General features: G+C 51.7%; 2 protein-coding genes across 5 annotated transcripts; one reads left to right on the top strand and one right to left on the bottom strand.

Annotated features, from left to right (window-relative positions):
• Window positions 1–85: 85 nt before the first annotated feature.
• Window positions 86–3,004, top strand: CCER2 (coiled-coil glutamate rich protein 2). 3 transcript variants are annotated; one of them, XM_045785717.2, is made up of 6 exons: window positions 86–673; window positions 922–962; window positions 1,115–1,202; window positions 1,525–1,922; window positions 2,016–2,066; window positions 2,686–3,004. In XM_045785717.2, exons 1-6 carry the CDS (start codon window positions 598–600, stop codon window positions 2,773–2,775), a joined length of 744 nt encoding a protein of 247 aa, XP_045641673.2. In that variant the 5' UTR covers window positions 86–597; the 3' UTR covers window positions 2,776–3,004. The 3 variants fall into 3 exon arrangements, with proteins under 3 accessions (XP_045641673.2, XP_045641671.2, XP_087726886.1); XM_045785715.2 differs by having other exon boundaries at window positions 1,525–2,066; XM_087870760.1 differs by having other exon boundaries at window positions 86–1,202; window positions 1,565–2,066.
• Window positions 3,005–3,094: 90 nt separating this feature from the next.
• Window positions 3,095–13,014, bottom strand: NFKBIB (NFKB inhibitor beta). Of its 2 annotated transcripts, none has more exons than XM_045785711.2 (6): window positions 12,752–13,014; window positions 5,786–5,891; window positions 5,372–5,705; window positions 4,361–4,449; window positions 4,011–4,271; window positions 3,095–3,244 (listed from the first exon to the last, which is right to left on the bottom strand). In XM_045785711.2, the coding sequence occupies exons 1-6, from the start codon at window positions 12,928–12,930 to the stop codon at window positions 3,149–3,151; spliced, it is 1,065 nt and encodes a 354-aa protein (XP_045641667.1). In that variant the 5' UTR covers window positions 12,931–13,014; the 3' UTR covers window positions 3,095–3,148. The 2 variants fall into 2 exon arrangements, with proteins under 2 accessions (XP_045641667.1, XP_045641669.1); XM_045785713.2 differs by having other exon boundaries at window positions 5,372–5,498.
• Window positions 13,015–13,225: the final 211 nt, after the last annotated feature.

Genomic DNA, 13,225 nt, shown 5'->3' with positions numbered 1-13,225 from the left:
CCCGTGTGGTTCCCAGTGCCCGGTGCTGTGTAAATGCCCTTCTGCACGCCTCGCCCACAGCCACGCCTCACCTGGGGAGTCGTGGCCGCCGGCCCCATTTCACAAGGGATGGAACCAACCCTAGCGCTCGGCAGTTTGCGCAGGCCGCACGGCTGGTAGTGCTGGGCCCGGGATTCAGGCCGAGCCCAGCCTAACTTCTGAGGAAGTAGGGTTAGGAGACCCAAATTTCCTGATGACGAAGCAGCCAAAGAGCAGTTGCCCAAGGTCTCTCTGCAAGTGGCGGCCGCTGGATTCGAACCCAGGTCGGCCTCCCAGCACAGCCTGAAGCCCAGCAGACCGTGTTTGTCTGAGGGACGCGCCCTCCCTCCACGCGGGCGCTCAGGGGCCATTAGCTGGAGGGGAGCGCGTACAGGACGTGGGTCCCCATGAATAATTGAGGGTCTCGGGCAGGTGGCCGCCCTGCAGCTGTCACCCTGCTGCGAGCGGGGAAGGGGCGGTGGTGACATCACTTCCTCCCCTGCGGGGCCACGGGTGCGGGTAATAAGCAGCTGCCGTGCCATCCAGCAACACAGAGCACCCTGGTCGGGACGCCCCACCATGCAGCGCCGTGGGCCCACCTCCGTGCTGCTGTGGCTGCCGCTGCCCCTGCTGCTAGCACTGCTGATGGGGGCGGGTGAGTGCCAGAAACTGGAGGGGGGCCTTCTGCAGCCACTTCAAGGGACCAGGGACTGGAGGGACCAGGGGTGGGAACAGTGCACCCACTGGGGTCGGACTAGAGACTTCACGGGCTGAGCTTCCAGGTGGGGACAGTGCACCTGGTAGGTAGGCTGGGGGAGGGGATAGGAGAGTAACGGGATGCACCTCGGAGCTGGGATCAGCACCCGGGTGTCCGAGCCCAGCACCCATCTCCTTCCTCCATAGCCACCACTGCTCCATTGGCACCAAGACCTTCCAAAGAAGAGGTAAGGAGTGCGGACTCCTTGCCCTGCCTCATCTCCCCCGCACTCCCGCCCTCTCTGACCAGCCTGCATGATCATCTCCCCTCACACCTCCAACTGCTCTCATTCCCCCATCTGCCCTGCCCTCAACCTCCCCTCTGCCCCTTCACCCCCAGCTGACCCGCTGTCTGGCCGAGGTGGTCACAGAAGTGCTGACACTGGGCCAGGCCCAGAGAAGCCCCTGCACAGCTCTCCTCCACAAAGGTAAGCAGGGCCCAGGCCCCAGTTCCTCTGGGGAGCCCCCCCACCCAGGGTTTTGGGCAGGGCTTCCTGGAGGAAGGGGTGTCTCCTCCCCGAGCCCCCTGGCCTGGGTTGGCATAGCACTGCGCAGTGTCCAGCCTGGCCTCCAGCTCCAGCCTCGGGGTTCCCAGCAGAGGTACGGGATGGGGGCAGAGACTGTCCCCCAGACCTGACCCTCCTCTCCCAGTTTTGGGCAGCCCCCCTGCGGGACCACGGGCAGGCCCCCAAACTCCTCCAGGTCTCAGTTTCCCGATTTGCTGCACAGAGCATCCTCTCTTTCTGCCAGAGATGTGTGAGACAGAGCCCTACGGCTGTGTGTCCACCAGAGAGAAAGGCCTACTGGTTGGGGATTTCAAGAAGCAAGAGGATGGGAAGACGAGGTCCAGCCAGGAAGTGAGGGAGGAGGAAGAGGAGGCAGCAGAGAGGGCCCACAAGTCTGAGGTGCGGGAACAGACCATCCACGAGCAGCTCCACAGCCGGCTCCGCCAGGAGGAGGACAACGAGGAGGAGGAGGAGGAGAAGACAGAGGAGGAGGAGAAAAGGAAGAAGAGGGGGCCCATGGAACCCTTCGAAGGCCTGTGGAAGCAGGACCTAGAGGGTGGAGGGGAGCCCCAGAAGCAAATGACAGAGCAGACCACTGACAAGGAGACAGCCCAGTTTGAAGCAGAGGAGAAGGCCATGCAGGTGCTCCGTGGGGCCCACAGCCTGTGGCAGGGAGCCGAGGGCGGGGGAGGAGAGAGGCACGAGGACTCACCGCACCACCACCACCTCCATCAGCCAGCAGCTGAGCCCAAGCAGGAGGAGAAGGAAGAGGCTTCGGAGAGGGAGGTGAGTGGGAGGAGGAGGCGATGGGCAAGTGGGGTGGACCAAATGGCCAGCGTATTAACAACCAAACACGTACTAGTGTTGGGCCACAAAGAGCCAATATCCACCACAAATGGATCATAGTGACCAGGACTGACACCAGGACTAGGCAGCAACAGCCAAGCAAGGCCTCTGCTGGACCAAGACGGCCAAGATGGCTGAGATTACAGTAACCAAGATGGCCACCAGCATGGCCTGTAATGAGCAGTCTGGCCACATGGAAAGTGGCTGCCGGGCTTGGTCCACTAGACTACAGATGGCCACCACAGCTGAGTCATGGAAAGTAGGATGTCCCTAGTAGCCAGAATGACCAGCACCTCACAAAGGGGTCACAGCATCCAAGTTGGGCACCTTTACTAGTCCTCTCTGCTGCTGTTGGCTAGGCAGTCAACACGGACCGCACTGCTGGTCACGCTGGCCAACGTAATTCTTCCACTATGGCCCCCATTGCGGTCCATGGTGACCAGGACGACCACTGCCGGCTGCCGTTGTGCAAAGTGACACGGCCCACATTCACGGGTGACTACTGGGGTGGCCCGCCCTTGAAGGTGGGTGCTGACCAACCCATTTCTGATCCCAACAGGAGCATGACATGGAGCGGTTGGAACACGTGAGAGAGGAGCTAAAGAAGGCAAGCGAGATCCTGGGGGAGGAGATCAGGAGGGAGGGATGATCCCGACCTCACGTCCTCCTTCCCGACACACCCTACGGCTAAGGGCTGTGCGCCCCCAAAGCTCACCTAATGGCCCACTCCATTCCCCAACCTGCAGGTGGGCCGTGTGACCGGGCCCAGGGGGCTGAGTCTGAGCTGGGTAGAGGGGCTGGGCTCACACTGACTCAGGACACACCCGGCCTCCCTTGTCACCCACTCCAACCCTTCTGTGTGAATAAAGCACAAAGAAAACCACTGCGGCTTGTGTGGTACTTGATTCTGGAGGGACAGGGACCCAGGAATAAACTAGAGGACTGCAAAGGCGACCGTCAGTCTAATCTCTGGTTGTCAGAACTGGGATTTTATTAAACTGGAAACTCTATTAACAATTGGGTCAGACGGGGTCATCAGGGAGAGGTTTTGAGGCTGGGGTGGGAGGTAGCCGGTTTTGGCTCCGGCCACTGTGGACCACGATGTCGTCGTATTCATCCTGGGGGCAGAGGGGGCAGGCAGAGGGGCTCAGGCGGCTGCCACCTTGTCAGCTGTCCGACTTCTTGCACCCACCCCGGCAACTGGGTCTTGCCTGGAAGCCCAAGTTCCCCACTCAAATCCCCTGCTCCTGGTTTGCCGACCACCATGTTCGAGGTCACCTGTGTTCTCCCACCGCCCTCCACTGCTTGGGCTCCAGCCCTGCTGCTTCTCCACAGCCGCTGGGGTCTCCCTCCTCTGCCCCCTTCCTCTGCCTCTACCCAGACTCCTCACCCCCCGCCCCCCAACCTCGTCCCCTGTCCAAGGTAGTGTCTCTGCTGCCTGGGTGCCCCAACACAAGCTCCTCACTGCTGGCTAAGGTCTTCCGTGCTGCTGCCAGTGTGGGAACCACTGCTGCCCGAGGTCAGCTTCCCACGGCCTGAGTTCTCCAACTCTTGCTCCGCGTGATCACTCCCTACGCTGTCAGCCACCACAGCCAACCACTGCCATTACCGGTCACTCCGACCAAGGTCTTTAACTCTGCCTGAGTTCTCCCTCTGCCTTTGCCTTACGCTCTCAAGCACCACTCCCCACGTTCTCCCCGCCAGCCCAGTCCAGGTCTCCCCGGACTGCGGCCTGATAGCCCTGGCACCGCTGCCTGAGTTCTCTGATCGCAGCGACCTGAGGTCGGTCCCAAGACACTGCCTAACTTCTCTTCTCCCCTCTTCCCACCTGCCCGTTTACCCTGACCCCCCAGCTGGGCCACCCGGTCTTTCCTCCTGACTCACGCCCTCGTCCCCGCTGTCACTGTCGCTACTGCTGCTGCAGGGGCCAGGCCTGTCGTCCTCGTCCTCGGGCTCAGGGGCTCCATGTGCACGGAGAAGGCGGGCAAGGATGGGGTTGGGCCGGAGCGTGGCACTGCCCAGTGGGGTGCGGCCCCCATACATGCGGGCGGCAGGGTCGGCACCTGCCCTCAGGAGGAGCTCCAGCACATCGGCGGCTTGGGCCTCCACTGCCAAGTGCAGGGGGCTCCGGCCACACGTGGGCTCCTGCAAGGATCAGCAGACAGGTCAGGGAGGCCCTGCCCCACTCTGGGCGACAAGCTTCCCTTCCACGCCTTCTCCCTAGGGCAGCTCACCGGTTTGTTGAGGTCCGCTCCAGCCTCCCAGAGCAGCCGGACCATCTCTGCATCTTTGTGGATGACGGCCACGTGAAGTGGGGTATGGCCTGCAGATAGAGTGACTGGTGTCAGATGATGGGGGTGAGGAGCCCAGGCCCAAATGCCAAGGCCCTAGGGGAGCGCTTCATGGCCTGAGGGGACCGAGTTTGGGGTCCAGCTCCTGAATTCCTGGGTAAGTCAAAGAGGCAACTGCACCCCCAATGCCTAAGTCTTGGTGGTCTGGAACTTGCTGGCAGTGCCGAGGCCTGGCTTGTGGAATGTCTGGGGCCTATGGGTGAAGAGCCTGGGGGCTTTGGACAGGAAGCCTGGATCTTGGGGCCAGGAGACTGAGTCTCTGGTCTTTATTTCACAAAGGACCTGGACCCCAGATTCCTGGGTCCTGAGTAGTTGAAGGGCCTGTGACCTTGGGAGGTGGACTGGGCCCTGAACACCGGGTCCCGGGTGATCTCAGTCCCTCTGTGGAAGGGGCTTAGGCCAGTAGTTGGGCTTCGAGGTGGGGGAGCTGAGACTCAGATGCCAGGGCCCTGGGTCCATGGGCTCTTTTTTCCCATGAGGCCTGGCTGAGGGCTGCCCCTGAACCCAGTGTCAATCTCTGGGAACCTGGGCCTTGACTTCCCTTGTCCTGGGTACACTAGGACCTGTGGTTGGTGAGAAGGGGTGAGGCCCAGGTGAGCTGTGCCTTCCAGCTGGGGAACCTGGGCCCAACAACGGGATCTTAGTAGATCTAGGCCTGTGGGTGACAGGTCTGGGTCCCAAGTGGGCCCCCATATGGTCCAGGTCCTGAAGCCCACATGACCGAGTCTCAGTAATCTGGGGCCTCAGTGGGAGCCCTTCCCAATGCCTGGGTCCCTGAAGCCTCAGTATTATTTTCCAATGGGCTGGGTGTTGAGTCAGAAGAACGGAGCCCAGAGCCCAGTGCTCTCGCTCTGCCGGGAGCCCGGGCCCTGCGCAGTGACTGGGAAGCCTCACCCTCGTAGTTTTCAGCTTCCAGCTGCAGCTTCCAATCCTCCTCACTCTCTTCATCTTCCTTCTCCGAGTCAGGTTCGGGGTACAAGGCAACAGACGGGTGGTCGGCGTCAGAGGTGCGATCAGGGCCCTGAGCGAGGTAGGTGTTGGGGGCTCCCCTGGCGCACCGGGGACGGGGCTGGAGTAGCACACGAGCGCAGGCGTGTGCCCTCGTGCGGCAGGCCAGGTGCAGCGCTGTGTGGCCCCCACGCTCCGCCACATGCAACCCGGCACCCGCCGCGTACAACTTCTCCACTGTGGAGGCCTCCCCCAGGATGGCTGCCAGGTGAAGGGCTGTCTGCAGGAGCAGAGGGCAGGGATTAGGGGCTGCACTGAGAACCCAGCCCCAAGCCCTGTACTGGCCCTTGGGTGGCTCACCTGGCCCAGGTCATTCTGCAGGTCCAGGTACTCGGTGCCCGCCGCAAAGCCCAGGAGGAAATCCAGGAAGGGCTCGTGCTGATGAATCACTGCCAAGTGCAGTGCCCTGAAGACAAAGACAGGGAGCAGAGGACAGAGGTTAAGTACCCCTGGGGCACCTGGCTGGCGCAGTCAGTTCAGCGTCCGATTCTTCATTTCGGCTCAGATCATGATCTCAGGGTCGTTGAGATCGAGCTGCATGTTGGCTTCCACACTCAGTGCGGAGTCTGCTTGAGATTCTCTCTCCCTCTCCTTCATCCCCTCCCATTCATGCTCTCACTTTTTCTTTCTCTCTCAAATAAATAAATCTTAGGGGGGAAAAAAAAGAAGTCAAGTATTCCTGTATTCCTTCATTCAACACACATAGCAAATAAACACCTACTGTGTGCTAGGCCCTGTGACCACAGTTCGGGAACCAACTGTCAGGAATCTAGGAGGGTCAGGTCAGAGTTAATTCAGCAATTTTGTTTAATTGGTGTTTATTAAGTAGGACTTCTACTTCCTCCCAAGATGACATAACAGGGACCGGATTTTCCTCTCCTCTGAATCAACCAAAAAAAATCAGACAAACTACAGTATAGGAAGCAACAGTTTTCCAGATACTGGTCCTCATGCAATGAATGACAGTGACCCCTGAGAGACAGGACACATAGTGAGGTGAGACCTTTGACTGACTGCCACGTTTCCTGTCTTGAGAGAAATGACACAGCGCAGAGAGGGGGAGCCCAGGCAGGGCCCTGGCAGATTGCATATGAGGTGAGATGGAGCTGAGTCTGGGGACAGCAAGGCAGGAGAAGTCCTAGGACAGAGAACCCAAGAGGAGAGACCTGAACAGGGAAAGACCCTAGAGATCTGCAGGGGAGCCTCTCAAGTATTTAGGAGAAGACTGATCAGTGCAGGGATGTGAAGAAACTACCCCAGTCTGGGGAAGAAACCATCTGAACAGATTAGGGAAACATGCCCATTGCTCACAGGGGTCCAGGAATAGTGCCTGTTGCCACCAGTCAGACTACAAAAAAACCCTAATTCACAGGACATTGGGGAGAACACTCTGGAAGGTCTTACCACAGTAGTGGGGAATAATAAGCCCTAGATTGAGCACTGGTCAGGACTCACCTAACAAATCATAAAAGTAAAACCAGAAAGGATCAAACTACTTACAAATAGTTGAACTGCATCCCAAAACAACATGCAAGAATATTTATAGGAATACACAACTGGCCAGCTTAACAAGGTAAAATTCACCATGTTTGGCATCTAATCAAAGATTATTAGGTAGGCAAAGAAGCAGGAAAACACAATACATAATGAGAATACTCATCAGTTGAAATTGGTCTAGAAATGACCCAGATGCTGGAATCAGCAAATAAGAACATTAAACGAGTTCATTATAAGTGAATCTCATACATTCCAGAAATTAAGTAGAGACATGGATGATAAAAGAAAAAGACGCAAATCAAACTCCTAGAGACAAAAACAACAGCATCTGAAACGAAAAAATACAGTGGGTGGGATTAGCAAAAGATTAAACAATGTGGAAGAAAAGACTAGTGAACTTGAAGACTTTGCGGTAGGAACTATTTAGAATGGAACATGAGGAAAAAAATATGTGTGTGTGTGTGTGTGTGTGTGTGTGTGTGTGTGTATTATTTTTTTAAGTAATCTCTACACCCAATGTGGAGCTTGAACTCATGACCCTGAGATCAACAGTCGCACACTCCACTGACTAAGCCAGCCAGGCGCCCCCAAAGAGACAATTTTAAAATGAAAAGAACATCAGTGAGCTATGGGACAACTTCAAGCAGCCTGATAATATTTGATACTTAAGTCCCTAAATAAGATGGGGATAGAAAAAAAATAGTCAAAGAAATAATGTCTGGAAAATTTTCCAAATTTGATGAAAACTATAAACTCACAGATCCAAGAACAAGAAATGTTAAGAAAACTATGCCAAGGCCAACATAAAAATCCTGTTCAAAACCAACGATAAAGACAAAAATCTCAGGGGCGCCTGGGTGGCTCAGTCAGTTAAGTGTTCAACTCTTCATTTCGGTTCAGGTCATGATATCAGGATCATGAGATCAAGGCCCTCATCAGGCTCCTCACTCGGCATGGAGTCTGCTTGAGATTCCCCATCTCTCCCTCTCCCTCTGCCCCCCCCAGCACTTGCTCGCTTACTTGCTCTCTCTCTAAAATAAATAGAGTATTAAAAAAAAAAAAGACAAAAGTCTCAAAAGCGGCCAGAGAAAAAGATACTTTAAGTCAGAAAAATAAAAAAGATGATAGCAGATGTCATCTAGGAAATAAGGCAAGGGAACACACTGGAGCAACATCTTTCAAGTATTCAAAGACAGTCAACCTGGGATTCTTTTTTTTTTTTTTTAAGTAGGCTCCATGCCCAGTGTACAGCCCAACGTGGGGCTTGAACTGATGACCCTGAGATCAAGACCTGAGCTGAGATCCACAGTTGGATGCCTCACTGATTGAAGCACCCAGGCACCCCTCAACATAGAATTATTTTTTTAAAGATTTCATTTAGGGGCACCTGGGTGGCTTAGTCGTTAAGTGTCTGCTTTCAGCTCAGGGCGCCATCCCAGAGTCCGAGGATCGAGCCCCACATCGGGCTCCCTGCTCCGCTGGAAGCCTGCTTCTTCCTCTCCCACTCTCCTGGCTTGGGTTCCCTCTCTCGCTGGCTGTCTCTCTCTGTCAAATAAATAAATAAAATCTTTAAAAAAAAAAAAAAAGACTTTATATATTTGAGAGAGAGAGTTGAGTGAGAGAGAGAACAGGAGCGGGGGTAGGGACAGAAGGAGAGGGACAAGCAGACTCCCCACTGAGCAGGGAGCCCTACTCAGGGCTCGATCCCAGGACCCCAGGATCGTGACCTGAACCGAAGGCAGATGCTTAACTGACTGAGTCACCCAGGCGCCCCTAACCTAGAATTCTTTAACCCAGCAAAAACATCTTTCAAAAAGATAAATAATGATGTTTTCAGGTATAGAAAAGCCAAAGGAATTTATCACCAGCAGACCCAGATTGCCAAAGAAAGGTTAAAGGAAATCTGCAAGCAAAGGAAAATGACATCACACAGCAATATGGACCTATACAAAAGAATAGTGAACACTCAAAATATAACTTTGTAGGTAAATATGGAAGACTTTTTTCTTGTTATGTAAGTCTCTATTTTTTTTATGTCTCTTTAGGACGTAATTTGAAAAAAAAAAAAAAGTTGAGTGTTTAAACAGAACTCCTAACAACGTAAGGTGGAGTTTACAACGCACATGTAAGTAACATGTTGGACAACAATAACATAAGGGTCAGGAGGGGACAAATGCAGGGGCGCCTGGGTGGCACAGCGGTTATGCGTCTGCCTTCGGCTCAGGGCGTGATCCCGGCGATCCGGGGTCGAGCCCCACATCAGGCTCTTCTGCTATGAGCCTGCTTCTTCCTCTCCCACTCCCCCTGCTTGTGTTCCCTCTCTCGCTGGCTGTCTCTCTCTCTGTCGAATAAATAAATAAAATCTTTAAAAAAAAAAAAAAAAGGAGGGGACAAATGGAAATATACTATTCTAAGATTCTTTTATCTTGTACCCTATGCGAGGTGACACAGTGTCACTTGAAGGCAGACCAGAATAAGTTGAAACTGTATGGAATGAGCTATAGAGCGGAGGTCGGCAAACTTTTTCTGTAGAGGGCCAGATAAAGATGTTAGGCTCTGTGGATCCTACAGTGTGTCTTTTATCTACTCGGCTCTGCTGTTGTGATACAAAAGCTGCCACTGACAACGAATGAGCAGGGCTGTATTCCAGCAAAACTGTATTTCTGGAGTCTAAAATGTGAATTTCATATCATTTTCACTTGCCACAGAATATTCTTTTGCTTTTCCCCAACGATTTAAAAATGTACAAACCATTCGTAGTCTACAGCCATACAAAAGCAGCTGGCTGGCTGGATTTTGCCCGGAGACCGCAGTCTGCCAACCATTTAAACAACAGAACAAAGAATTAGAGCTAATAAAGCCAGGGACTCCTGGCTGGCGCTGTCGGTAGAGCGTGTGACTCTGGATCTTGGGGTTTTGAGTTCAAGCCCCACGTGGGGCGTAGAGATTACCTAAAAACAGTATCTTAAGGGGCGCCGGGGTGGCGCCGTTGGTTAAATGTCCGACTCTTCATTTAGGCTCAGGTCATGATCTCAGGGTTATGCGATCGCACCCTGCATCGGACTCTGCCCTCAGTGGGGAGTCTGCTTGAGATTCTCTCTCTCCCTCTCCCCCCTGCTAAAATAAATAAAATAAAATAATAAAAAAAATAAAATCTTAAAACAAATAAATAAAGCGAATGAGCCAACGAAAAAACACAATGGGACAAAATGTACATACAGGTTCCAAAAGAAGGCAGAAAAAGGAGAAAAGGTAAACAAAGAAGAGGTGCTAAGTAGAAAATTAAATAAGATGATAAATTTAAGCATAACTGTATCAATAATTAAATGTAAATGGTCTGAACATTCCAATTAAAAAGCAGAAATTGTCAGACTGAATAAAAAAGTAAAACCCAACTACATATGCTCCCTACAAGTAAATATAAGTATGAAAAGATAGGTTAAAAATAAAAGGATGGGGAAAGAGATACCATGCTAACACCCGTCAGTCAAAAGAAAGCAGGAGTGAGTATTTCACTACCAGACTAGACTTTAAAGCACGGAGTATTACCAGGTATAGAGAGGGTTACTTCAAAATGACAAAGAGGTCAATTAAGCAAGAGAACATGAGAATTCTAAACATTTGTGCCCCTAATAACAGAGCACAGGAGAAATGGACAAATCCACGGTGACTATTGGAGACTGAAGATTTCAATGCAACGTCCCCCCTCAATAACGGATAGAACAAGGAGATAGAAATCATCAGCAAGGATATATAAAACTATGGCAAAGCTAGAAGCCAACGGGACCTCTAACTGACATTTAGAGAACACTATACCCAACAACAGCAGAATACCCATTCTTTTCAAGCGCACACATAATGTTCGGCACCATAAAACAATTCTCAATAAATTCAAAAGGATTCAAGTCATACAAAATATGTTCTCGGTCTACAATGGAATTAAATTATAAGTCAATAAAAGAAAGAGATTTGGAAAACTTTCCAAGTATCTGGAAACTAAATAACATATTTCTTTCTTTCTTTCTTTTTTTTAAGATTTATTTAGGAGTGACCGATTCTTGGTTTCAGCTTAGGTCGTGATCTCAGGGTCATGAGACTGAGCCCCACATCAGGCTCTGTGCAGAGCCCCCTTTGGTTTCTCTCTCCCTCTCCTCTGCCCCTACCCCCCAAAATAAATAAATAAATAAATAAATCTTTAAAAATATATATTTATTTGAGAGAGAGAGAGCGCACAAGCAGGAGGGGCGGAGGGAGAGGGAGAGAGAATCCCAAGCAGACTCCACACTGAGCATACAGCCCAATGGGGGCTCATCCGAGGACCCCGAGATCACAACCTGAGCCAAAACTAAGAGTCAGACACTCAACCAACTGTGCCACCCAGGCGCCCCTAAATAACATATTTCTAAATAATCCACTGGGCAAAGAAGAAATCAAAAGAGAAACTACAAAGTATCTTAAATTAAATGAACATGAAAACACAGCATATCAGAATTTGTAAGAGACTGCCAAAGCACTACTATGGGAAATGTACAGCATGAAACACCTATGTTAGAAAAGAAAGGTCTCAAACGATCTCAGCTGCCACCTTAAGAAACTAAAAAAAAAGAACAAATTAAACCCAAAGTAAGCAGAAGGGGGCAATAATGAAAATCAGAACAGAGATCAATGAAATTGAAAGCAAAAAAAAAAAAAAAAACAATAAAGAAAATTAATGAAACCTAAGCGGGGTCTTTGAAAAGACTAATATTTCCTGAGTGCGTCTTATAGGTCAAGCACTGTTTAGTCACTGCGGATAGAACAGTAAACGCAATACACAAAAACCCCAGCGCAATCCCTCACAGGCCTTTACATCTCTTGTTCCTTCTACCCGGAGAGCTCTCCCCCAGATACTCTACTGGTCTCATTTTGGTCCTTTATTTTTTCCCCAAAGAAATTACTACCTTCAGACACACCATTTTTCTGTCTTTCTTGTATATTTTTTTCATTTTTCTTTGTTTCTTCCTTTCCTTTCTCTTCTTCCTCACTTTGTGTCTACATCCTTGTTTCTTTCCTTCTCTGCCCCTTTCTTTCGTTCCTTGTGTCTCCATTTTTTCCCTCCCTCCTTTCCTTCTTGTTTGTCATTCTGTCTGTCCTTCTGTCTATATACCCACCCTAGAATGTAAACTCCACAAAGGTGTAAGTTTTTGTCTGTTTTCTTCACTGCTTTACGAAAGCACCTAAAACAGGACCTGGAAGGTGGTAGTGTTCAATAAATATTGAACAGCTATTAATCCCTGCTATCGTGTAGCTTACATTTTCTCTTTGAATGTAAGATCTGAAGATCAGTGCTCAGACGGTAGAATCTTAGAGTCAAGGCCAAGTATTAATTTTGGAAATCTACGTTAAAGGCGCATAAATCAGGAGCTAAGGATCAAAGATCATATTTGGAGGTAGGAGGTCAGGAGGGGCCTGTCTGAACCACAGCTCTTAACAAAAGTCTCAGGACTGGGGTCAGGAAGATCAAATCGAGTCTGAGGATCAATGGATAGGGATGTGGAGCTCTATGAACCAGAGTTCAAGAAAGGAAGGTCAGAGGAATTAAGGGGTTAGGGTCAAAGTTGGATAGGAAATTGGTTTTACTGAAGGTTAGGACTCGGGGATTAGTGATCAGAAAGTCGAGCATCAGAAGTTAGATTTAGGAGTGAAAGGTTAGGAAGCCGGGATCAGAGACTAATAGGGAATCAGACATCGGATCCCAGGGCCCGGTTAAGCAACCTAAGGTTCACTCACGTGTCCCCATCCTCAGTGACGTAGCCAAAGACGAGGGGCGCCCACGACAGCCCCGGGCCCAGCTCGGCGCCCAACCCCGGTCCTCCGGGGGCTGCTGCGTCCGGACCCAGAGAGCCCAGGCCGCTGTCGCACCATTCATCGGCCTCCGAAGCTTTCCCCAAGCACGCGACCCCGGCCATGGCCCCCGAATCTTCAGGGGCCCCAGCGGCCGCCCGCCTGTAGCTAGGCTCTGCCTGAAGCCCTGGCGCTTCCGCCCTGCGGGGAATTCCCCAACACTCCCCCTTGACTCATCCAATCATAGTGAGTCAAAGAGTACAAGCCCCGCCCACTTACCACACCATGACCAGTCAGAGTATTCAGATGGACTGCGGCTCTCTACCCATTCCCACATTTTCCGGCCGCCCTTTACCAACATGGCTGCCTGCTCGGAGCACTCTGGGACTCGTAGTCCGGCACTCGCGTGTCCTCCTAACC

The sequence above is a fragment of the Ursus americanus genome, chromosome 21 (assembly GCF_024610735.1).
Source record: "Ursus americanus isolate L20-20 chromosome 21, mUrsAme1.1.p, whole genome shotgun sequence".
Classification (NCBI taxonomy): Eukaryota; Metazoa; Chordata; class Mammalia; order Carnivora; family Ursidae; genus Ursus; species Ursus americanus.
The sequence above is the reverse complement of the archived record's forward strand: the minus strand, read 5'-3'. Positions and strand labels throughout refer to the sequence as shown.

Bases quoted from the DNA above. Each gene is read 5' to 3' on its own strand.
- CCER2 (XM_045785715.2), top strand. From the start codon at position 598: ATGCAGCGCCGTGGGCCCACCTCCGTGCTGCTGTGGCTGCCGCTGCCC. The intron at 963-1,114 runs GTAAGGAGTGCG...CTTCACCCCCAG, and splicing joins CAAGACCTTCCAAAGAAGAG to CTGACCCGCTGTCTGGCCGA. The intron at 2,067-2,685 runs GTGAGTGGGAGG...TGATCCCAACAG, and splicing joins AAGAGGCTTCGGAGAGGGAG to GAGCATGACATGGAGCGGTT.
- NFKBIB (XM_045785711.2), bottom strand. From the start codon at position 12,930: ATGGCCGGGGTCGCGTGCTTGGGGAAAGCTTCGGAGGCCGATGAATGG. The intron at 5,892-12,751 runs GTGAGTGAACCT...CTTTGTCTTCAG, and splicing joins GTCACTGAGGATGGGGACAC to GGCACTGCACTTGGCAGTGA. The intron at 4,450-5,371 runs GTGAGGCTTCCC...CTCTATCTGCAG, and splicing joins GGAAGCTGAAAACTACGAGG to GCCATACCCCACTTCACGTG.